Source organism: Tauraco erythrolophus, chromosome 4 (genome assembly GCF_009769465.1).
Source record: "Tauraco erythrolophus isolate bTauEry1 chromosome 4, bTauEry1.pri, whole genome shotgun sequence".
Lineage (NCBI taxonomy): Eukaryota > Metazoa > Chordata > Aves > Musophagiformes > Musophagidae > Tauraco > Tauraco erythrolophus.
In genome coordinates this window covers 16082224-16098806 of record NC_141468.1, presented here as the reverse complement: position 1 = coordinate 16098806, position 16583 = coordinate 16082224, and the positions used below count along the sequence as shown (strand labels likewise).

General features: G+C 45.0%; 1 protein-coding gene across 1 annotated transcript in view; it reads right to left on the bottom strand.

Moving 5' to 3' along the window:
* Positions 1–545: 545 nt before the first annotated feature.
* The window catches only part of CDHR3 (cadherin related family member 3), a 45078-nt gene continuing 29040 nt past the window's right edge, over positions 546–16583 (bottom strand). The window contains exons 12-19 of the mRNA XM_086609864.1: positions 15401–15627; positions 12374–12545; positions 10311–10555; positions 8163–8344; positions 6699–6771; positions 5224–5334; positions 3541–3589; positions 546–775 (exon numbers count right to left, since the gene is read on the bottom strand). Coding sequence (XP_086465990.1) covers positions 546–775; positions 3541–3589; positions 5224–5334; positions 6699–6771; positions 8163–8344; positions 10311–10555; positions 12374–12545; positions 15401–15627 — 1289 coding nt within the window. The remainder of the gene's footprint in view (positions 776–3540; positions 3590–5223; positions 5335–6698; positions 6772–8162; positions 8345–10310; positions 10556–12373; positions 12546–15400; positions 15628–16583) is intronic.

The window sequence follows — 16583 nt, the reverse complement described above, 5'->3', positions numbered from 1 at the left end:
TCAGCAGGGACGGGAGACTGTTCACTGGTGAGAAAGCCTGTCTGCGTGTACACTGCCCTCCCCAAAGACAGTCAGAGGATGTGGCCGTGTCAGTCCAGGGGTGCAGAGCTCTTCCAGGAGGAAACAGCCCGTGACTGTAGCCCGCGAGCAGCAGATACTTTGGTCCATGACTGCTTTCGTTTCCTCTTCTCCCTCTTTCATGTCTTCCCCTTCTCTCCCACCCTTACCTGCACCTGCCAAGGGTATGCCCGGCTTCATCTTGCCTTTGGGTCCAGTTTACACAGCAGTGGCCACCTTATGTTTTGCAGCTGAGCTATCTAGAGAGAAAATCACTTCTGATTCTTTGGCTGTTCAGAGAAGGGTTGTTTGGAGCAGGAGCCTTGGAGTCTCACGCACTCTGCTTTAAGGCTGGCTTAATGGCAACTCAGCGTTCATTTTGGGAGAGGAGGTCAGTATCTGCCTTGAGGGACTGGTGAGCATAACTCCCTGTCCTCAGACTTCTCTTTCTGCTCTTGTAGTCTCAGCCCAGCCCGGCCTGGTGGTTCTCATTGCCCTGACAAGGGCTTGGCAGCTGGTTTTGTCTCTGCAGTCAGCTCTTTCCTCTCCTCTGAAGGCTCTTTTTTCCTTGGTTTCTGTGCTCTGTCTGTCCCTTGGCCACTTTTGTCAGTGGCACTGGATGTTACCTGCACAGCTGGCACCAGCTGAAGGGGCTCGTTGCTCTTCTTCCACGTCCGGGCCCCCGATCGTGTATTGAATTCATACATTTTGCCAGTAACTTGCAAGGGAGAAAAGACAACCGATTAAAATCATTCCTATTTTAGCAGATTAAGACATGACAGTTCTCTTCAGGATGGGATTGAAATGAGAAATGTGAAGCACCTGGAAAATCAGCTGAGTTAGGGAGTGAGTGTGGTGGCTGCTCAGGGGAGGTGTTATTCTAGCAGTAGAAAAACTGGCTCTGGAGTTCGGGGAATAGTAATATATTCAACACTTTCCTATTCCAAGAAAAAAAAAGACCTTCTTATCACCCTACACCTCTATCACAGTTACGGCTACCATGGGTTAACACGGGCAGCACAACAAACACATCCATAGTCCTTAGTTGTTAGGACTAACTCTCCCAAAACCTTTGCCTTTGGCCATGCTGAGCAAGTCCATTGTATATGTCTGTGCCTATTTTTTCAAGTAGAGTTGCCTACCTGAGCTAGTAAAACCTGCTAGGAGCACAGTATGCTACATACATCTTCCAGACAACCTTGTCAGGTTGTCTAGGTTGACTCAAGATTTGGCGATCTGGGATCCCCAGTGAGTTTTGGCTGTATGCATCACTTCTCCATTTGCACAAAATGCTTTCCTCCAAGCTTGCTGAGCACGTTGTCATTAATAGGGCGAAACACCAGGTATTTCCTGTTTGTGCAAGTACATGCTTCCCTCATCCATACAAAATATTGTTAAGTTTGGGTTGTTTAGCACGCATGGCTACCTTTTCTTGTTAGAAAGGTAGTTTCTACCTGTACATTAAAAGCAGGTAACTTCTCCTTCAGTTCATTTACTACTTAGAGATAGGTGGAAAAATTGCCATGTGTCCAGTGTGATTACCTCACAGTCTAAATCACTGTCTCTTGCTAAATAGACAGAGAATCAGCAGCTATAGTGGCACTTCTAGTAATTAAACATTATTAATACGAGACAAAAAATAGACCATTAAGGCCTGGAAGGAAACCGTCCTTACGTGTTACTACATCTTACAGTTTGTATCAGAATTACAGGTTTCTGACGCATTAACACAATTTGAGCAATTAAAGATGAAACTGTATCTCTTTACATGTTATTTTTTTCTGACTGCTTACAAGGTGGGCACATTAAATCAGCCCAGACCAGGAAGCAGCTCCTGACCATCCCTCCTAATTGTATTCAACAGGTGATGTTCTGAGAATTACTAAATCTCATTTCCAAACTGCCAACACTTGATCCTCTCAGATTTGAGATGAGCCGTGGAGGGGAGAGGAGAGGAGTGGTGAGCACACGTTTTGCTGCTGACACCGCAAAGCTGTTTTAACTTAATGTTTGTGTCAGGCATGACACAAACGCAATGGCTCTGGAGGGCAGTTTGGATGGGCTCAGATATCCTTACATCTGGTGTGGTCAGGTTTGCTGAGGAAGAGACCCCACCAGCTGTCCTGCAAAAACACTGGGAAGCAGCTCTTGCAGGAGCCTAGAGAATATCCATGTTTAATACATTACAAATGTGGTTACACAGGGAAAACGCAGGGATTTTGTAGTCCATTCTTCCAGATCTCTTTATAAATAGCAGGTGGGCTTGGACCTGGACCAAAGTGGCCTTGAGCAGCCTTGTGGATGGGCTTAATTGCACAGTAGGGTCCCATTTGTTTGCCCGAATTCTACTGAAGTCCTCATGCCTACTGTTTCCCATTAGCTCACGGCATCCGAGAGCTCTGAGCCAGCTAATAAGAAACACAAGGTACAGGCACTTGGGTGGAAACTCGGCCAGATGAATCCAACCCTTGAAACAAACCTGCCTTCTTCTGGACGATTTTTAGATCTATTGTTTCAGACCTATTATCGGATCTATTTGTTAAAGACCTATTTTGACTGACTGTCACATTTTACCAGCCCCACCCACTCTGTGCTGGGGCCCTCAGGCATGAGACGCAGAGCTGGGCACCCTCATGCCAGGCCAAGCATCGTGGTGCGGGGCTCAGGCAGGGGCTGTGGTTCAGAAGGATGAGGTAAGGCAGATCAATCCTTAGGAAAAAAAAAAAGAATTTTCTATAATGAGTCCTGCTGCAGAACACAGTGGCTCTCATTTGGGGAAGGGGATAAGCACTACAACTCCTAGGTCATCCTGGTTTTCCTAGCTTTTGCCTTGATTTCACTTTTCCCAGCTTGTTGATCAGATGTGCTCTGAGTTAGCATAGCTGTAGCCTGGTGACACACTTGGTAGCTGATGCCACCACAACTGTATTTAGGAGCAAATGGCCTTCCCTTTCCTCCCCAAGCAGCGATGCTCGAGCCCTAGAAAAACAGCAGCAATATACTGTTGCTGCAAGGGAGGAGATTTGTGCAGGAGCAAGTAAATCACCCACCCACCCTGCAGCCAGGGGGAGATTCAGAGACAAAGTCAGTACATCTGCAGCTAGATTAATCTGCTGGCTATTTCTCAGGCATGGGAAGGGTGGAACCACATAGCCATGACAGCACCAGAGCAGGAGGCTTGAAGCAAATTCCTCCTCCTCTCCCACCTTCCAATGCTAGAACCATACATTCAAGTTTAGCAGAGGATCAGTGAATAATCTGGCCATCATATGTGTGTTTTCAAGGGACTTAAGTATATTCTACCATTAGAAATGTTACTAAGGCACTGTCTTGATTTTCACTATCTGTGAAATATAGCTCCCATTCTCCTTGGAAACAGCAAACCTGCAATATGAAAAGCAAATGTTGAACCATATTTAAATCAACTAATCCAGTTTGTTTCCAGCCAAATATTCATATCCTCTGTTAATTGCTTTTTATTACCTGGGTCTCTGGCTTCTCCATCAAAGACAGTGTTTAGCTTTGTCATTGTCTGTGAAGAGACAAAATGTGAAATGAATCCTGTGAATTAGTTAAGTAAGAAGGAGGAGCAGTGACTTGGAAACAGTGACCTACATGGATGGAGGTGGATTTGTATAACCTGCATATTGCATTCCTGTAGGCTGGATTTAATCAAAACTGACAACAAAAGCCATTTGTGGTGTAGGGTGTTGCCACTAGATGTTCAAAGGAGAATTAATAAGGTCTGACATGCTAAATGCCTCCACATGTGTAACCCCAAGAGGGTCACCTGCACCTAGAGGAGGCTTAGGAATACCTCTCCCTGAAGAACCTGAGAAGGGAGAGTACACTAATGAAAGTGCCTTGCAGCCTTTATGATATTATGGCTCTGAAAAATGAAGGAGCCTCAAGATCTAGGAGGAAAAACATATATACTTGTCCTAGTTTTAGCTGGGACAGAGTTAGCTCTTCTTTTTTAACAGCTAGAAGAGCTCCATGTTTTGATTTTACTCAGAGGCTCACTCTGAGAAGAATGCTGATAGCAAGTTGATGTTTGAGACTCCAAGGACTTTTCAGTGTGCCGGAGTGCAGAAGCACGGCGGGATAAGGGGGAAGCATAGCTGGGACAAGGGGGACACGATTCCCCTTGTGATTTGTGGTGGAACTTAAGATTGAGGGCCAAACTGGCCAATTAGTATTCCATACCATGCAGCGTCACGCCCAGTATAAAAGTGAGGGTCAGCCGGACAGAAGGGCTTTTGCGCTTTGGCTCTTTTGCCGCTTTTGCTCTTTTGCGCTTGCTGCGCTTTTGCTCTGTTGCCTCTTTTTTTCCTCTTTCTTCCAGTACTCCCACTCTCAGAGTACTCTCTCTCTCTGCCCCTCTCTATTTCGGGGCCTCACATTCGTCCGGGATTTACAGCTTCGGGACGAGACGGGCTTCACATAAGAGGTGAGCATCTACACTGTGTATTAAATCATCTGTATTAAATTGTTCTTATCTCAACTCACGGGTTTCCTGTTTCTCCTTTAATTCTCTCCATCATTCCTGGGGGTGGGGGAGGGGGAGTGACTGGCTGGGGGGGGGGGTCGGCCTAACCCATGACAATACTACAGTGAAAATAACTAATATGGCATTTTGCTGCAAACAGCTTATCAAGACCAAACTCTTTACAGCTTGGGTACACTTGCATATCTTACTGGTTGCACTCAGGCGGGTCAGGGTTAGCAGCACAGGCCAGTGGTGTCTCAGCAACGTGACATTGTCATCAGTGAAGCTGGGGCACTTGTCCTCCTGCCTCTGCAGCTGCAACGAGTGTCCTTGTCACTGCTCTGGGCACAGCTTTGCTGTTCTCCCAAGTACAGGGCTACCAGAGAGGCTGGGGAATTTGGCACTTGGAAGCAAAGGGGCCACAGCAAAGATGAACATCCCTCACACTCAGCACTGCCTCCAAATACAGAGGCCAGTCGGGGCACTAAAGTGCTTTGCATTTGAGAGCAATCCTTTTTTCCTTACCTATCATTTTTATATTTTCTTTGGAAAACAGACACCTTTTATAGGAAGAGTACTATGATCATATTGCATGATGAGCTGGGGAAAAAAAGTCATCATCATCATTCTATGATTCTATGAAAACTGGGTTTTATTTTGAGGTTGGCAGTACTTACCATAAACACTTCTTTCTTAGATTTCTTCTTCTTTTCTAGAGAAAAGGAAATGCACGTTGTAAAGAATGAGATTTTTCTGACAGTGACTATAGACACTAAAGCCAAGATTTCCTCAAACAAATAGACATTCTCAGTGCTCAACTTCTGCAGCATCTCACATGAGCCTTATTTCTTTTCAAAGGACAAACCCTTATACTATTTGAGAAGTGAACTCCTTCATAGTATTTTGGAGTGAGAATCCACAGTTGCCAATGACTAATCAAATTTTAGCTTCGAAAAGTCTTACTGCTTCCGTAATGAATAAATAACAATGGTCTCTTTAACAAATTTCCCTTTCTGAACAATATGAACAGATATAGAAATTCACCTTTGGGGATATTTGAACTACAACTGCAGAGTTGGCTTTTTTGCAGCAACGTTTGTAGTTGCGAAGCTTGTACACTCAAACATGCGCTTGGAGACAGAACAGGGAAGTACTGCAGATCCAGACCAGTAAAATTCAGATTGAAGAACAGTTTGGTTATGTGTGAATTTACCACACTATTAACTCATCCCACATGCAAACAAATACAGCAGCAGTGCCATGGACGTCTCAACAGCACGGATTTGTGGATGATACCCAACTAGTTGCTATGATTTCTTCTTGCTCACTCCTTGCCAATTTGTTTAATGGCCTTTCTTTGGAGAACTGCATGCCTGGTCACCAACGGGCTTTACGACTGGGCATGCAATTCTCTGAAGTGCTGCAGATGAGTCTCAACCTGAGTGCAGATGGGAAACCTGTTCTGTCTGGCCTTTGCTGCCCAGCATTTGGGAACCAGTTTTTCAGAAAGCACCAAGCATCCATTTTTTGGAAACCAGCCAATGCTGAAATGTCTCAAACTGGGCAACCAAGAGAACAGCTAATTTTGTCAGGTTTTGTTAATTGTATGTTTCTTTTCAGGCTGGGAGATACTGATTGAGAAGAGGGAGCTGTAAAAGCAGGGTCTTACTGAGCCCATATGAGCCATCCTTGCTAGCTAATGGGACTAAAAGGAACAAGACTGCTTAAAAAAATACCTATTTTTCAATATGTAACTTATACCTCCGCTAAGTTATACAAACCCCTTTAAAAGCAACAATACTTTAAAATAAATCTTCAGGTACATGAAGTAATGGTGTCAAGGGAGCAAATGAAGGGGTTAGAGAACAAGAAATTAGAGTGGAGAGGACTCTTGAAGGTGCCGTAGAGGGATGGGATTATTTTTAACAGCGTATGAATTCTGGGGGAAAAATACAGTAATTCTTTAGCATCCATGCCAGAATACCAGTCTACTCTGAATTTGATTTTTTACCTAAGAGTTAATAGATCTGAAAACCAAAAGGACCATGAAATCATGTAGGCAGGCCTCCCATAGTCAGCCAGGGTTATTTAATTTCAATACTCTTGTACTAGGTTAAATTTATTTGTCTAGAAATTGATTTACAAAATTTACACTGAATTGTAAACAAGGTGGTGTTGTGAAGTAATAAAATATAGAAAAGACATACACACCTGGAGCATTTATCCTGTAATGAAAAAAAGATTAAGAGTGCGGTTAACAAATGTCATACTTTTGCCTACATAAAATTATTATGCTTTATTCTCTGTCATTTGGCAAGAAGGATGTGTTTCTTGAGTTCTGGGATTTGCTTGATTTGCTTGGTTTCTGGTTTTGCTTTCACTGAAGGCCTGCATCATTTAATGCTGCTTCCAAACAGAAAAACAGCCCTGAGCATAGCTCCAACACCTCTCCAAGAAGGGATGATATTAAGAAAACAAAATCTTACTGGTGATAGCATGATGGATTTGTATAATCTGGAAAAATATATTTTCAAATATTGTCATCTTGTTCCATCCTTAGAGGAAGGTCTACTTTTTGGACCTGATGTGCTCAGATAATACCTTTTAAAATATTTGAAAGGTTATAAATGTTTTTGAAAATACAGAAATTGCTTTTTAGTGGGAAAGCCTGGCTCCCAATGAATCATTTACACTATTAATAAATAATAACAATAACCAAGCTATATGCTGCTATATTCATTTGCCATTTTTATCACAAGTTGCTGAATTCCTTGCACACACTGTTTGAATTATAACACAGTCATATATTACCTCTTTATATTTACTATACTTTCTAAATTTAAGTCAAAATCCTGAGAATACTTACAGAAATCCCCTTTTTAATCCCAGTCCACTTAAAGAGCTGGTTATCTTTGTTTTGTGAAGCAAAAAGTCAATTTAGAGGCAGTCTGGCTCCAGCCTGCTGAGAAGGCAGCCAGCGGGGATCTCTGCCGCTTCCCACAATGAACCCGAGCTGGTCCCAGGTGCTTCCGCGGCGTTTGCCAAGCACGAGCACTTAGAGGTACCATGAAGCTTTATGGGCCAGAGCCTTGCAATGGGCTTAGGTAAAACTCCAGGAAAAGTGCAGTTCTGCCAGAACAAAGAATTTGGCATGAGCACCAAGATTTGAAAAGGATTCTGGGATCCGTAGCTGAGAGGGAGGAATATACATCCAGCAACCACCTAGATGGGAAGTCTCTTGGAGTGGGAGCCAAATGCAAACCAAAAACATTTGTATTTTTGGTGAGCACAGTCAGGCGTGGACTCTGACAGCGCCTCACAAACATAGCTGCCTTTAGAGGTCATAATTGTTAAATTCTACTGTTACCTTCAGCTAATGCATTTGTTAAGCTGTTATTAAGTCCATGAAATAAAATTCCAAGGACATTTTTCCTTGATTTCATATCATCAACATCAAATACCACTGTAGCTGGCAACAGCATTTACTACAGCGAAGGGCACACCACTATAAAACACTCAAAATGTAGATTTCATTGTGGCTGAAAGGCCCGAGTTCTCTCTGTCATCGCCAGGTGTTGCTGGGTGATTCCCCAGTGTGACATTTGGGAGGACTCACCGAGACGCACCATCTGCTTTGCCTGCCGGAGAGCAATGGCTGCGGACCCACGTCACCAGGAGGAACCCCATGTACCCCAGCAGTCCCAGGAGCAGCAAACTGCCGAGGGTGATGACGAATGGCACGTACCACGCCGATTCAGAGTAGAGGTTTTCCCTTTTTGTCACAAGAGTGAAGCCAGGCTTTTAAAACAAGATAGGAAAAGTTCCTCAAGACTGCATACTTGTGAGGTTATGGACGCCAACGGCACCTTTCATCTGGCTGAACTTCTGCACTAAAGCAACTGGCCCAAGCTTGCCCCAGGGCTCTGCAGATGATGGGCAGAGGGAGATAGTGTCTGCTGGAGACAGCGATTCAACCCACATACCTGTCTGCTGACTGCCGAGGCAGCTCAGATGACTGAGATGGACTATTGAGCTCCTGGGTCAACCAAAGGCAGGTGAAATGGAGCCCACCCATGATGCAAAAAGGAGGTTCCAGATCATGTTTCTATGTCTTGTATTAAAACAAGCACGCCATGGTGTGGTTTAAAAGCCTCGGGTTGCCTGAGAAGCTATGAGCGCATTGTTGGAGGGTGAACAAGTCCAGGGAATACTGCCATTACTGAGATAATGGCTTCTTGTTGCCTAAGGCAAAACTAGAAGTAGGTCATCTTCACTGCTGTGATCATTCGGCCCCCTTCGTAAGAGGATTTGAACCCCAAGGAATTGGGTTATTGTATAAAAATAAATGAAACTCCTCTTTTTTCCTTGTGACTGTTTCAGAAGGGAATATCACACTTCCTGAGCAGTTGAGATCTCCCACATCTTCCTAAGTGCCAGGAGACACGGCTCTGAGCTGGCATGTCACTTGAAGCTAGCAGCTAGCTCTATCATTAGATTAACAATCATTAATCAGTCTGTAGGTTTAGATTTAAGCATTTTCATAGCGAAGTGTCCAGACTTGCATGTGCTGTTTGCAGGATCTTCTGGTTCTGGCTCAGTTACCGGTTGCCCCTAGCAGATCTAGATTGTGTTACAGTGAATAGCTCTTTTACCCCTTCACCAGCATCCTCATCTTTTCATTCCTGCACGCAGGGAGAAGTGAGTAATGCCATCTGCAGGCAGGCAGAAAATGAATGGACTTTGGATGATGGAGAGATAGTACAGCAAGGGATGAAGGCAGTAACCAGCACAAGGATGGGGACAAAGTGATCTGTACCCTCAGGCTGGGCCAATTCTGCAGGCTGGGATGAAAGCAAGCTCTCCTCATGTCCTGCATCACCCTCATGGGAACCAGCCCCAAAATGAAACTGGTGAGCCAGAGCTTATCTGGGATAGCTGTGCAGAGGAGTAGACTGTATAGCTGGGACACAAGCACACAGCTCCACAGGCTGTGCAACGCCAGATCCCACCACAGCCGCTGAAAGCTGCGAGGCTTCCCCAGCTCAGCTATGGACCTTCTTGTGAACAGGGAGCTCAGGAAAGTCCCATCCCACCCCTCTGGCTTTGCCTGTATGAAACCTGGTGAAACCTCAGCAACATGATGAGGCTGTGCACAACCCCTTGAATTCCTGACAGGCAGCTCAAGGTTTTACATAAGGGTGACCTCAGGGACGGAAAAAAAGCCCCTTCCAACTGCTGAGAATTTATTCTTGTTGTTGCTGTTGTTGCCTATTTCGACTTTGATAGCCACAGATTAATGTGTACCACCGCTACAGAAGCACGTTCAAGTGCAAGGCAGCTGGCAGAGTGAATAGCTATGAATAAAAAAAGAGGTAGTGCAAAATGCATGAGGTAATTTGAAGGTTCCAAGCAAAGGTTAACCCCTGCTCTTTCCTTATTAATAAAGCTGCCAAAATCTTTAACTTTCCAGCTACGTGGTAATGGCAGCATGCCCGGTCCTTTGGCTACTTGCCCTTTTTGTTTTAGAAACTAAAATACAAAACATATGTTATGACTCTGTATCTGGGACCAATCCCTCATGACTCTGAGCACATCAGCCAGCTTTGGCTTCAACATAAGAGCACAGGGCTCAGCACTTCCCAGGACTGGACTCATTGTAGGTTTTTGTTTTCCTTTTGCATATATCTACCCTCTTTTCTTCACTCCTATGGAGAGCAGACCACTAAAGAACCACAGAAGTGGATATAAATCTCAGTGAACTTACCGTTGTGGCAATGACAGTAGTTGGGTTCGGGATAACTCTGATGCTTAAAGTCACTGTTCCAGTTTTAATTAGGTGTGTAGTTTTGTCTCTGGCAGATAGTAAATTGTCATCTGTAATACAGACGCGCAGTTTGTAAATCCAGTTTGTATCAAGTCCACTCTCATAGTCAAACCCCGATGCAAGAATCAGACGAGATGTGTTGGAGCCAGCACTTGGTGAAAAGGTGAAATGATTGTTCACGTTGCCTGCAAGCAGTAGCAAAAAAAATTAAATAATGCCAAAAAAAAAAAAAAAAAAGAATAAAAGAGAAAAACAGTCCCACATTAAAGTAAATGGTTGGAGCAAGCAAAAACATCATTTTCTGTTGACAACTTGTTATGGATCACTCTACACATGTGCAGTGAAATACCATTGATGAAAACGGCTCCTTGATCTTCCTAATATATAAAATCAGATAAAACAATACAGTCATAAAAGCGTTACGATATGGAATAAGGCCCTCTGTCGGGACACAGCTGAGACGAGGCTGTGGAAACACTTCAGAGCCATAGGGCACACAAGAGGTCACCCGAATGCCCTGTCCTTACAGCCTGGAGAGCACCCAGAAGCAGCAGCACCCAGCCAGGGCAAGGATCCAATGGTACTGCTGGCCTCTTCCTACTACTGGGGTGTCCCTTAAGTGGTCCCTGGGCCACAGACACACAATCAGTGTCCCCAGAGACCCCTCCAGCCCCTCTCCATGGCTTCTCTCTCTGCTCCAGAAGAGAGCTAATGACTCGGGGGATATTAATTGCCTCTAGGGCTTCATCTGCACTGTGGGGCAGAGAGGAGAGCTAACTCAGCAATGCTGACCCCTCCGCCCTTCGTGTTCCGCCTGTGTGATGGAGATCTGCAGACAGACGAGCTCTGGCTCTTAGGCTCCGGGCAGACCACACACAGGAGAAATCAGAGCCATGAAAAGGCACCAGATGTGTTTTAGTTTTGCTCTTGTTGCCCCACAGAGGTCCAGAGTTGAAGTGACCTTGAAGGCCATGTCGATCATACCACACAAGATGGGCCATGGGCTGCTCTGTGGCTCAGAGGCCAACTGCATGGCACAGCTCATGTCCATACAGCCAAACCCCTGAGCCTTCACCCCGCTCAGCCTGTACAGAGCACTTGCTGGGCAAGATCTGGGGTCCCTCAGCAGTGCCCAGGATCTCTTTGGGAACGTACTGCTTGGCACAGACCAAAATCATGCCAGCAATCAAACTCAACGCTTCCACAGCGTGGGCTGATATGGACCTGTGGCCAGACCCTGATCTACTGATACAAACACAGCCTTCGTATGGGCTCCTGTGTAAACGCCACTACTGCGGAGCTTCTCTGCATTAAGGAGCTGGAATAGAACAGAGGTTCTCTCTTTTTACGCTCACAACTTTTTACTGGCACGTGTGCAATCCGCTCCCTCCATCTCAGCAGTCACCTCAACAACAAAAAGAAGGAATTGCCCCATCAGAGCGCATTGCCCTTTTTGTGAAGCTGAATGTCATCCCATACCTCAGCAGTTCTCCAAGTGGATGCAGTGGATTACTAGATTCAAACACACCTTCTTAAAACAGGGATTTAATGCATACAGCATGGGCCTAGGACATGCAGGTTCGCTCAGTTGTTTTGGTGTACCAGCATCTAGAGGTGAGGTATGTCGAGTAACAGAACACACCATCATTTCTCAAGGTTTACCCAGCTGTATCTGGAAATGAAATTTGACCCTGCATATCCTTCCAGCTCATTTTTCTGAAGCTCTTGTCAAATATGTAATTAATTGTGAATTAATGGACATGGTAGGCAATCCAATCTTGCAAAGGAATGGTTCTAGGCAGTAGCACCAGCAGCCAACTTGTGGAGAGACATCTATTTTGGTTAGCAGCAAAGTAACAATGTGTGAAAGTTGTGGATCACAACTAGCTCTCCGTGAGAAGTAGCACATACACTGTGCAAGACTTTTATTTACAAATCAAAGCAAACCATCAGCATTCACGAATTTTTGCACTGCTCTCAGCTCACACACCATGACACAGTACCTTCATCAATGAAGTAACGTAAAGACCTGGGGTCAGAATCACGATCTTGACATTCGATCCTGAAACCATTAATATTGGTCCCAACAGCTAAGCTGACTGGGATTTGGAATGAATAGAAACTGGGTGAACAAATTGGTTCTTCATCATTTACTTCCAAAACATTGACAGTCACCTGAAAGAAAAGAGCAATAGCAATCTGAAGCTCCTTCATTGTGCTGAGCCAGAATTTTATTAACTTCAGAAACTGTTTGACTTTGCCCATTTTGCTCTTTTGATCAACAGCAGTTGAAGAGCAATGAACCTCCCTTCCAATATAGTTTCTACCAGAAAATGCGTGTGGTCTTTTGACCTTCACTTCTTGTTGTGATCAGCACTCTTTCAGGAACAGGTTCTTTAACCCAAACCATCTTCCAAAACTGTGATGGTTTCAAGCTGATGTGTCTGAGTATTTGGATTACTTGAAGTGTGTCGTAGTAAGAATGAGATAATAATAGTACCGGGTATTCATTAAACTTCCTTTCAAACCACTCAAATTGCTCCACAGTCATTAGTTAGGCTTCTTAGCATATTTAATAGCAATTCAGAGCATGACCCATGGAAGGAAGGAAGACTCCTTACAGACTCCTAGACCTCAATAAAGCCTTTGATACAGTTTCTCATAGTGTTCTGGTTGAGAAACTGATAACTGCTGGCCTGGATAGGCACATCCTCCTTTGGGTTAAAAACTGGCTGGACGGCCGGGCCCAAAGAGTGGTGGTAAATGGGGCTAAATCCGGCTGGAGGCCGGTCACCAGTGGGGTTCCCCAGGGCTCAGTGCTGGGTCCAGTTCTGTTTAACATCTTTATCAATGACCTGGATGAGGGAATTGAATGTACCCTCAGTAAATTTGCGGACGACACCAAGCTGGGAGGCTGTGTCGATCTGCTCGAGGGTAGGGAGGCCCTTCAGAGGGATTTGAACAGACTGGATCGTTGGGCTGAGGCCAATGGCATGAGCTTTAATAAGGCCAAGTGCAGAGTCCTTCACTTGGGGTATAAAAACCCCAAGCATCGCTATAGGCTCGGGGAAGAGTGGCTGGAGAGCTGCCTGGCGGAGAAGGACCTGGGGGTGTTGCTTGACTACCGGCTTGATATGAGCCAGCAGTGTGCCCAGGTGGCCAAAAAGGCCAATGGGATACTGGCGTGTATCAAGAATAGTGTGACCAGCAGAAGCAGGGAAGTGATCCTGCCCCTGTGCTCGGCACTGGTGAGGCCGCACCTGGAATATTGTGTCCAGTTTTGGGCCCCTCGCTTTAAGAGAGATATTGAGCTCCTGGAGCGAGTCCAAAGAAGGGCAACTAAACTGGTCAAGGGGCTGGAAAATAAAACTTATGAAGAGAGGCTGAGGGAGTTGGGGCTGTTTAGCCTGGAGAAGAGGAGGCTGAGGGGAGACCTGATTACGGCCTATAAATACTTGAGAAAAGATGGTGGGGAGGTAGGGGAAGGACTCTTTACATTAGTGATGGGTGATAGAACAAGAGGAAATGGGCATAAGCTTAGTCAGGGGAGATTCAGGTTGGATATTAGGAAGTATTTCTTCTCTGAAAGGGTTGTCAGCCACTGGAATAGGCTGCCCAGGGAGGTGGTTGAGTCCCCATCCCTGGATGTGTTTAAGAATAGGGTGGATGATCTACTTGAGGATATGGTTTAATGGGGATTAGGGATGGTTGGACTCGATGATCTCTAAGGTCTTTTCCAACCTAGAAATCTATGAATCTATGACTGACTGTTTCCGGTGAGAGAGAAACACTGGTAATGGCCTTCTGCATGGTTGGGAGCACCCTGGTTGCGCCAGACGTGCTTAATGCCAGCTGGGGTTAGCTGGCTGAGAGAAAAAGCTTAACCCTCTCAAAGCTCTTTCCTCTAATGTCTGTTGGTCTTTAACAGATTAACTTGTCATCGTTAAAAGCTCCTGATGCTAAACTTTCCTTAATCATCACCTTGAAACATTATAGGTGATAAAGAGATTAAGTATCTCTCACTCAGCATCTCCATGGGTGGTGCTTGGCTGGAATAGAAAGCAGGCCTAGTACCTGTATTACCCGCAATAGATAAGTAAAAATCAAATGTGAGGCAGTCACCAAGTAGAAGATGCGAAAAGGAGTAAAAAAGAGTTTGTATGTGAAGGACATCAGGATTCCTTGGAAGAAGTGAATATAAATTACCTTCATGGGTATACCATCTATATTTTTCCTTCTGAATAAAATAGGTCTGGGCAGCAAGCTTGAGCACAACCCTAGATTTAATGTTATCAAGGTTCCAGGCATGCTCTTGGCTAATGTCAGGTAGCACCACTGGGCCAAACTAGATCTTGGTCAGCAGAACACACGTGTAAGGGTCCATCTCTAGTCGGCCACATGGACACAGCTGTACTGGATGGGCCTTCTGACATTATGCCAAGAGGCTGGCCAAGCCCTCATCCCATACCCAAGTTATGCAGCACATCCCCTCTGTCCCATCCCATGAAAACACAACTCTGATGGGCTGCAACATGATTCTTACATTACTTTGGGCACTTTGCAGTGAAAACCATCACATACAAAATCAAAAGTGTGTCTGAGGGCCAATAGACACTACATGAGGTCCAAAAAGATCTTGGCACCAAGCATGGCTAAAATTAGGTTGTGCTACCTGGCCTCAAGACCTTTCCTTTTCCTGTCTTCCGGTACAAATGTAGCCATAAAGAGTATCTTAAATTGTCTAGGGCAATTTCACTGCCCAGGTAAAATAAGAAAAAAAGACTGAAAAAAAAAACCCACAGAGTTAAAAATATTAAAATATTACTTTAATCCTTCTTGTAAGAAATCAAGAAATAAGAAATAAGACTGAGTGAACACCATCTCTCTCATCTGACTAATATACAGCTTTGTGCAGGGGTGGACTTGCCTTTTACAGACCAAAGTGCTTTGCCCAATGTCTTAACTGTTCTTGTCAGGAGGAATAGAGAAAAATGTAGATAAAGGGGGAGAAGCAGAGTGTATTTACTCACAGATACTGTTGCAGTCTTTTCTTGGTCCGAGGCCTGTACTGTGAGAATATGTTTCTGAGTTGTTTCATAGTCTAATCTAGTTAAAATCTTCACATCTCCTTTGGTTGGGCTGATCCAGAAGATATTTGTGTAATCCCTGGTGCCTCCTCCAGCTACAATGGAATAAGTGATGACACTGGGTGGCCAGTCCTTGTCTCTGGCATTCACTCTTCCAATGCTGGATCCAACTGGGAGACAGAAAATCCGTGTTTCATTAACATTTTAAGGAAAAGGAAGTATAGAGTACTTGTTCCAACCAAAAACTTGATGAAGCCAAACTACAGATTTGTTTTAGAGTTTTTCACTCCAAAAAAGTAAAGCAAAGGTGTGAGAAATACTAGTTCACCAGGCTGTGCTATGGCTCCCCTGTGCATGGTCTTGCCTGCCATCAATAAATACCAAAACACAAGGAGTTTGTAGAGAACCACAAGACAAGTACTCTGGTGGTGAGGGCCACCCCAAGCCCTGCACCAACATGCACAAACTCTTGCCTTGAGGCTGGCCAAGCACTGGCTTGGTTGGAGGAACAAGGCAGTCTGAGCCCAAAAAACATTTATCTTTATAGTCTCAGTATGCAGCAAAGTTCTGTGGCCAACACAAAGAGGTTTACAGGCATATCCATGTCACAGATGGGTTTCAAGTATTGTATCTCTAAGGTACACATCAGTGGTATGAGGAGACATACACAGAAGAGGAAATGCTGCAAAATTCACTGCGTCGCATTCACTGGGAAACAGTAGAAAAACAAACTCCATCCATACACCATAGAAATATAAGTTAGGCAAGAAGAATAGGCTGCTGAGCAAGCCGAGATGCTGGTATGAACTCCTGAAGGTTGAGGTCCTCTGCTGAGTGGCTGTCCTCTGCCTCCTTGTCCTCCCTTAGCCCTCCTTGCATTCCTGGCAGTTTGGCTCCTGCAGGAGCCAGGGCTGCCAGGTTTCCTCTGCCAGGTAGACCCTCCTGGGAGCCAGCTTTCCCTGCCCCAGCCTCTCCAGTCTCTCCAGCAACCTCCCAGGCCATGCACCCCCACAGTAGCTGCAGCTTTGCCACACTCAGCAGTGGCCGACAACAGCTTCTCCAAAGGGGCAGGCAGGAGTGAATTTTGCAGATCTTTGGGCCTTGGCAAGATCCTCCTGACCAGAGA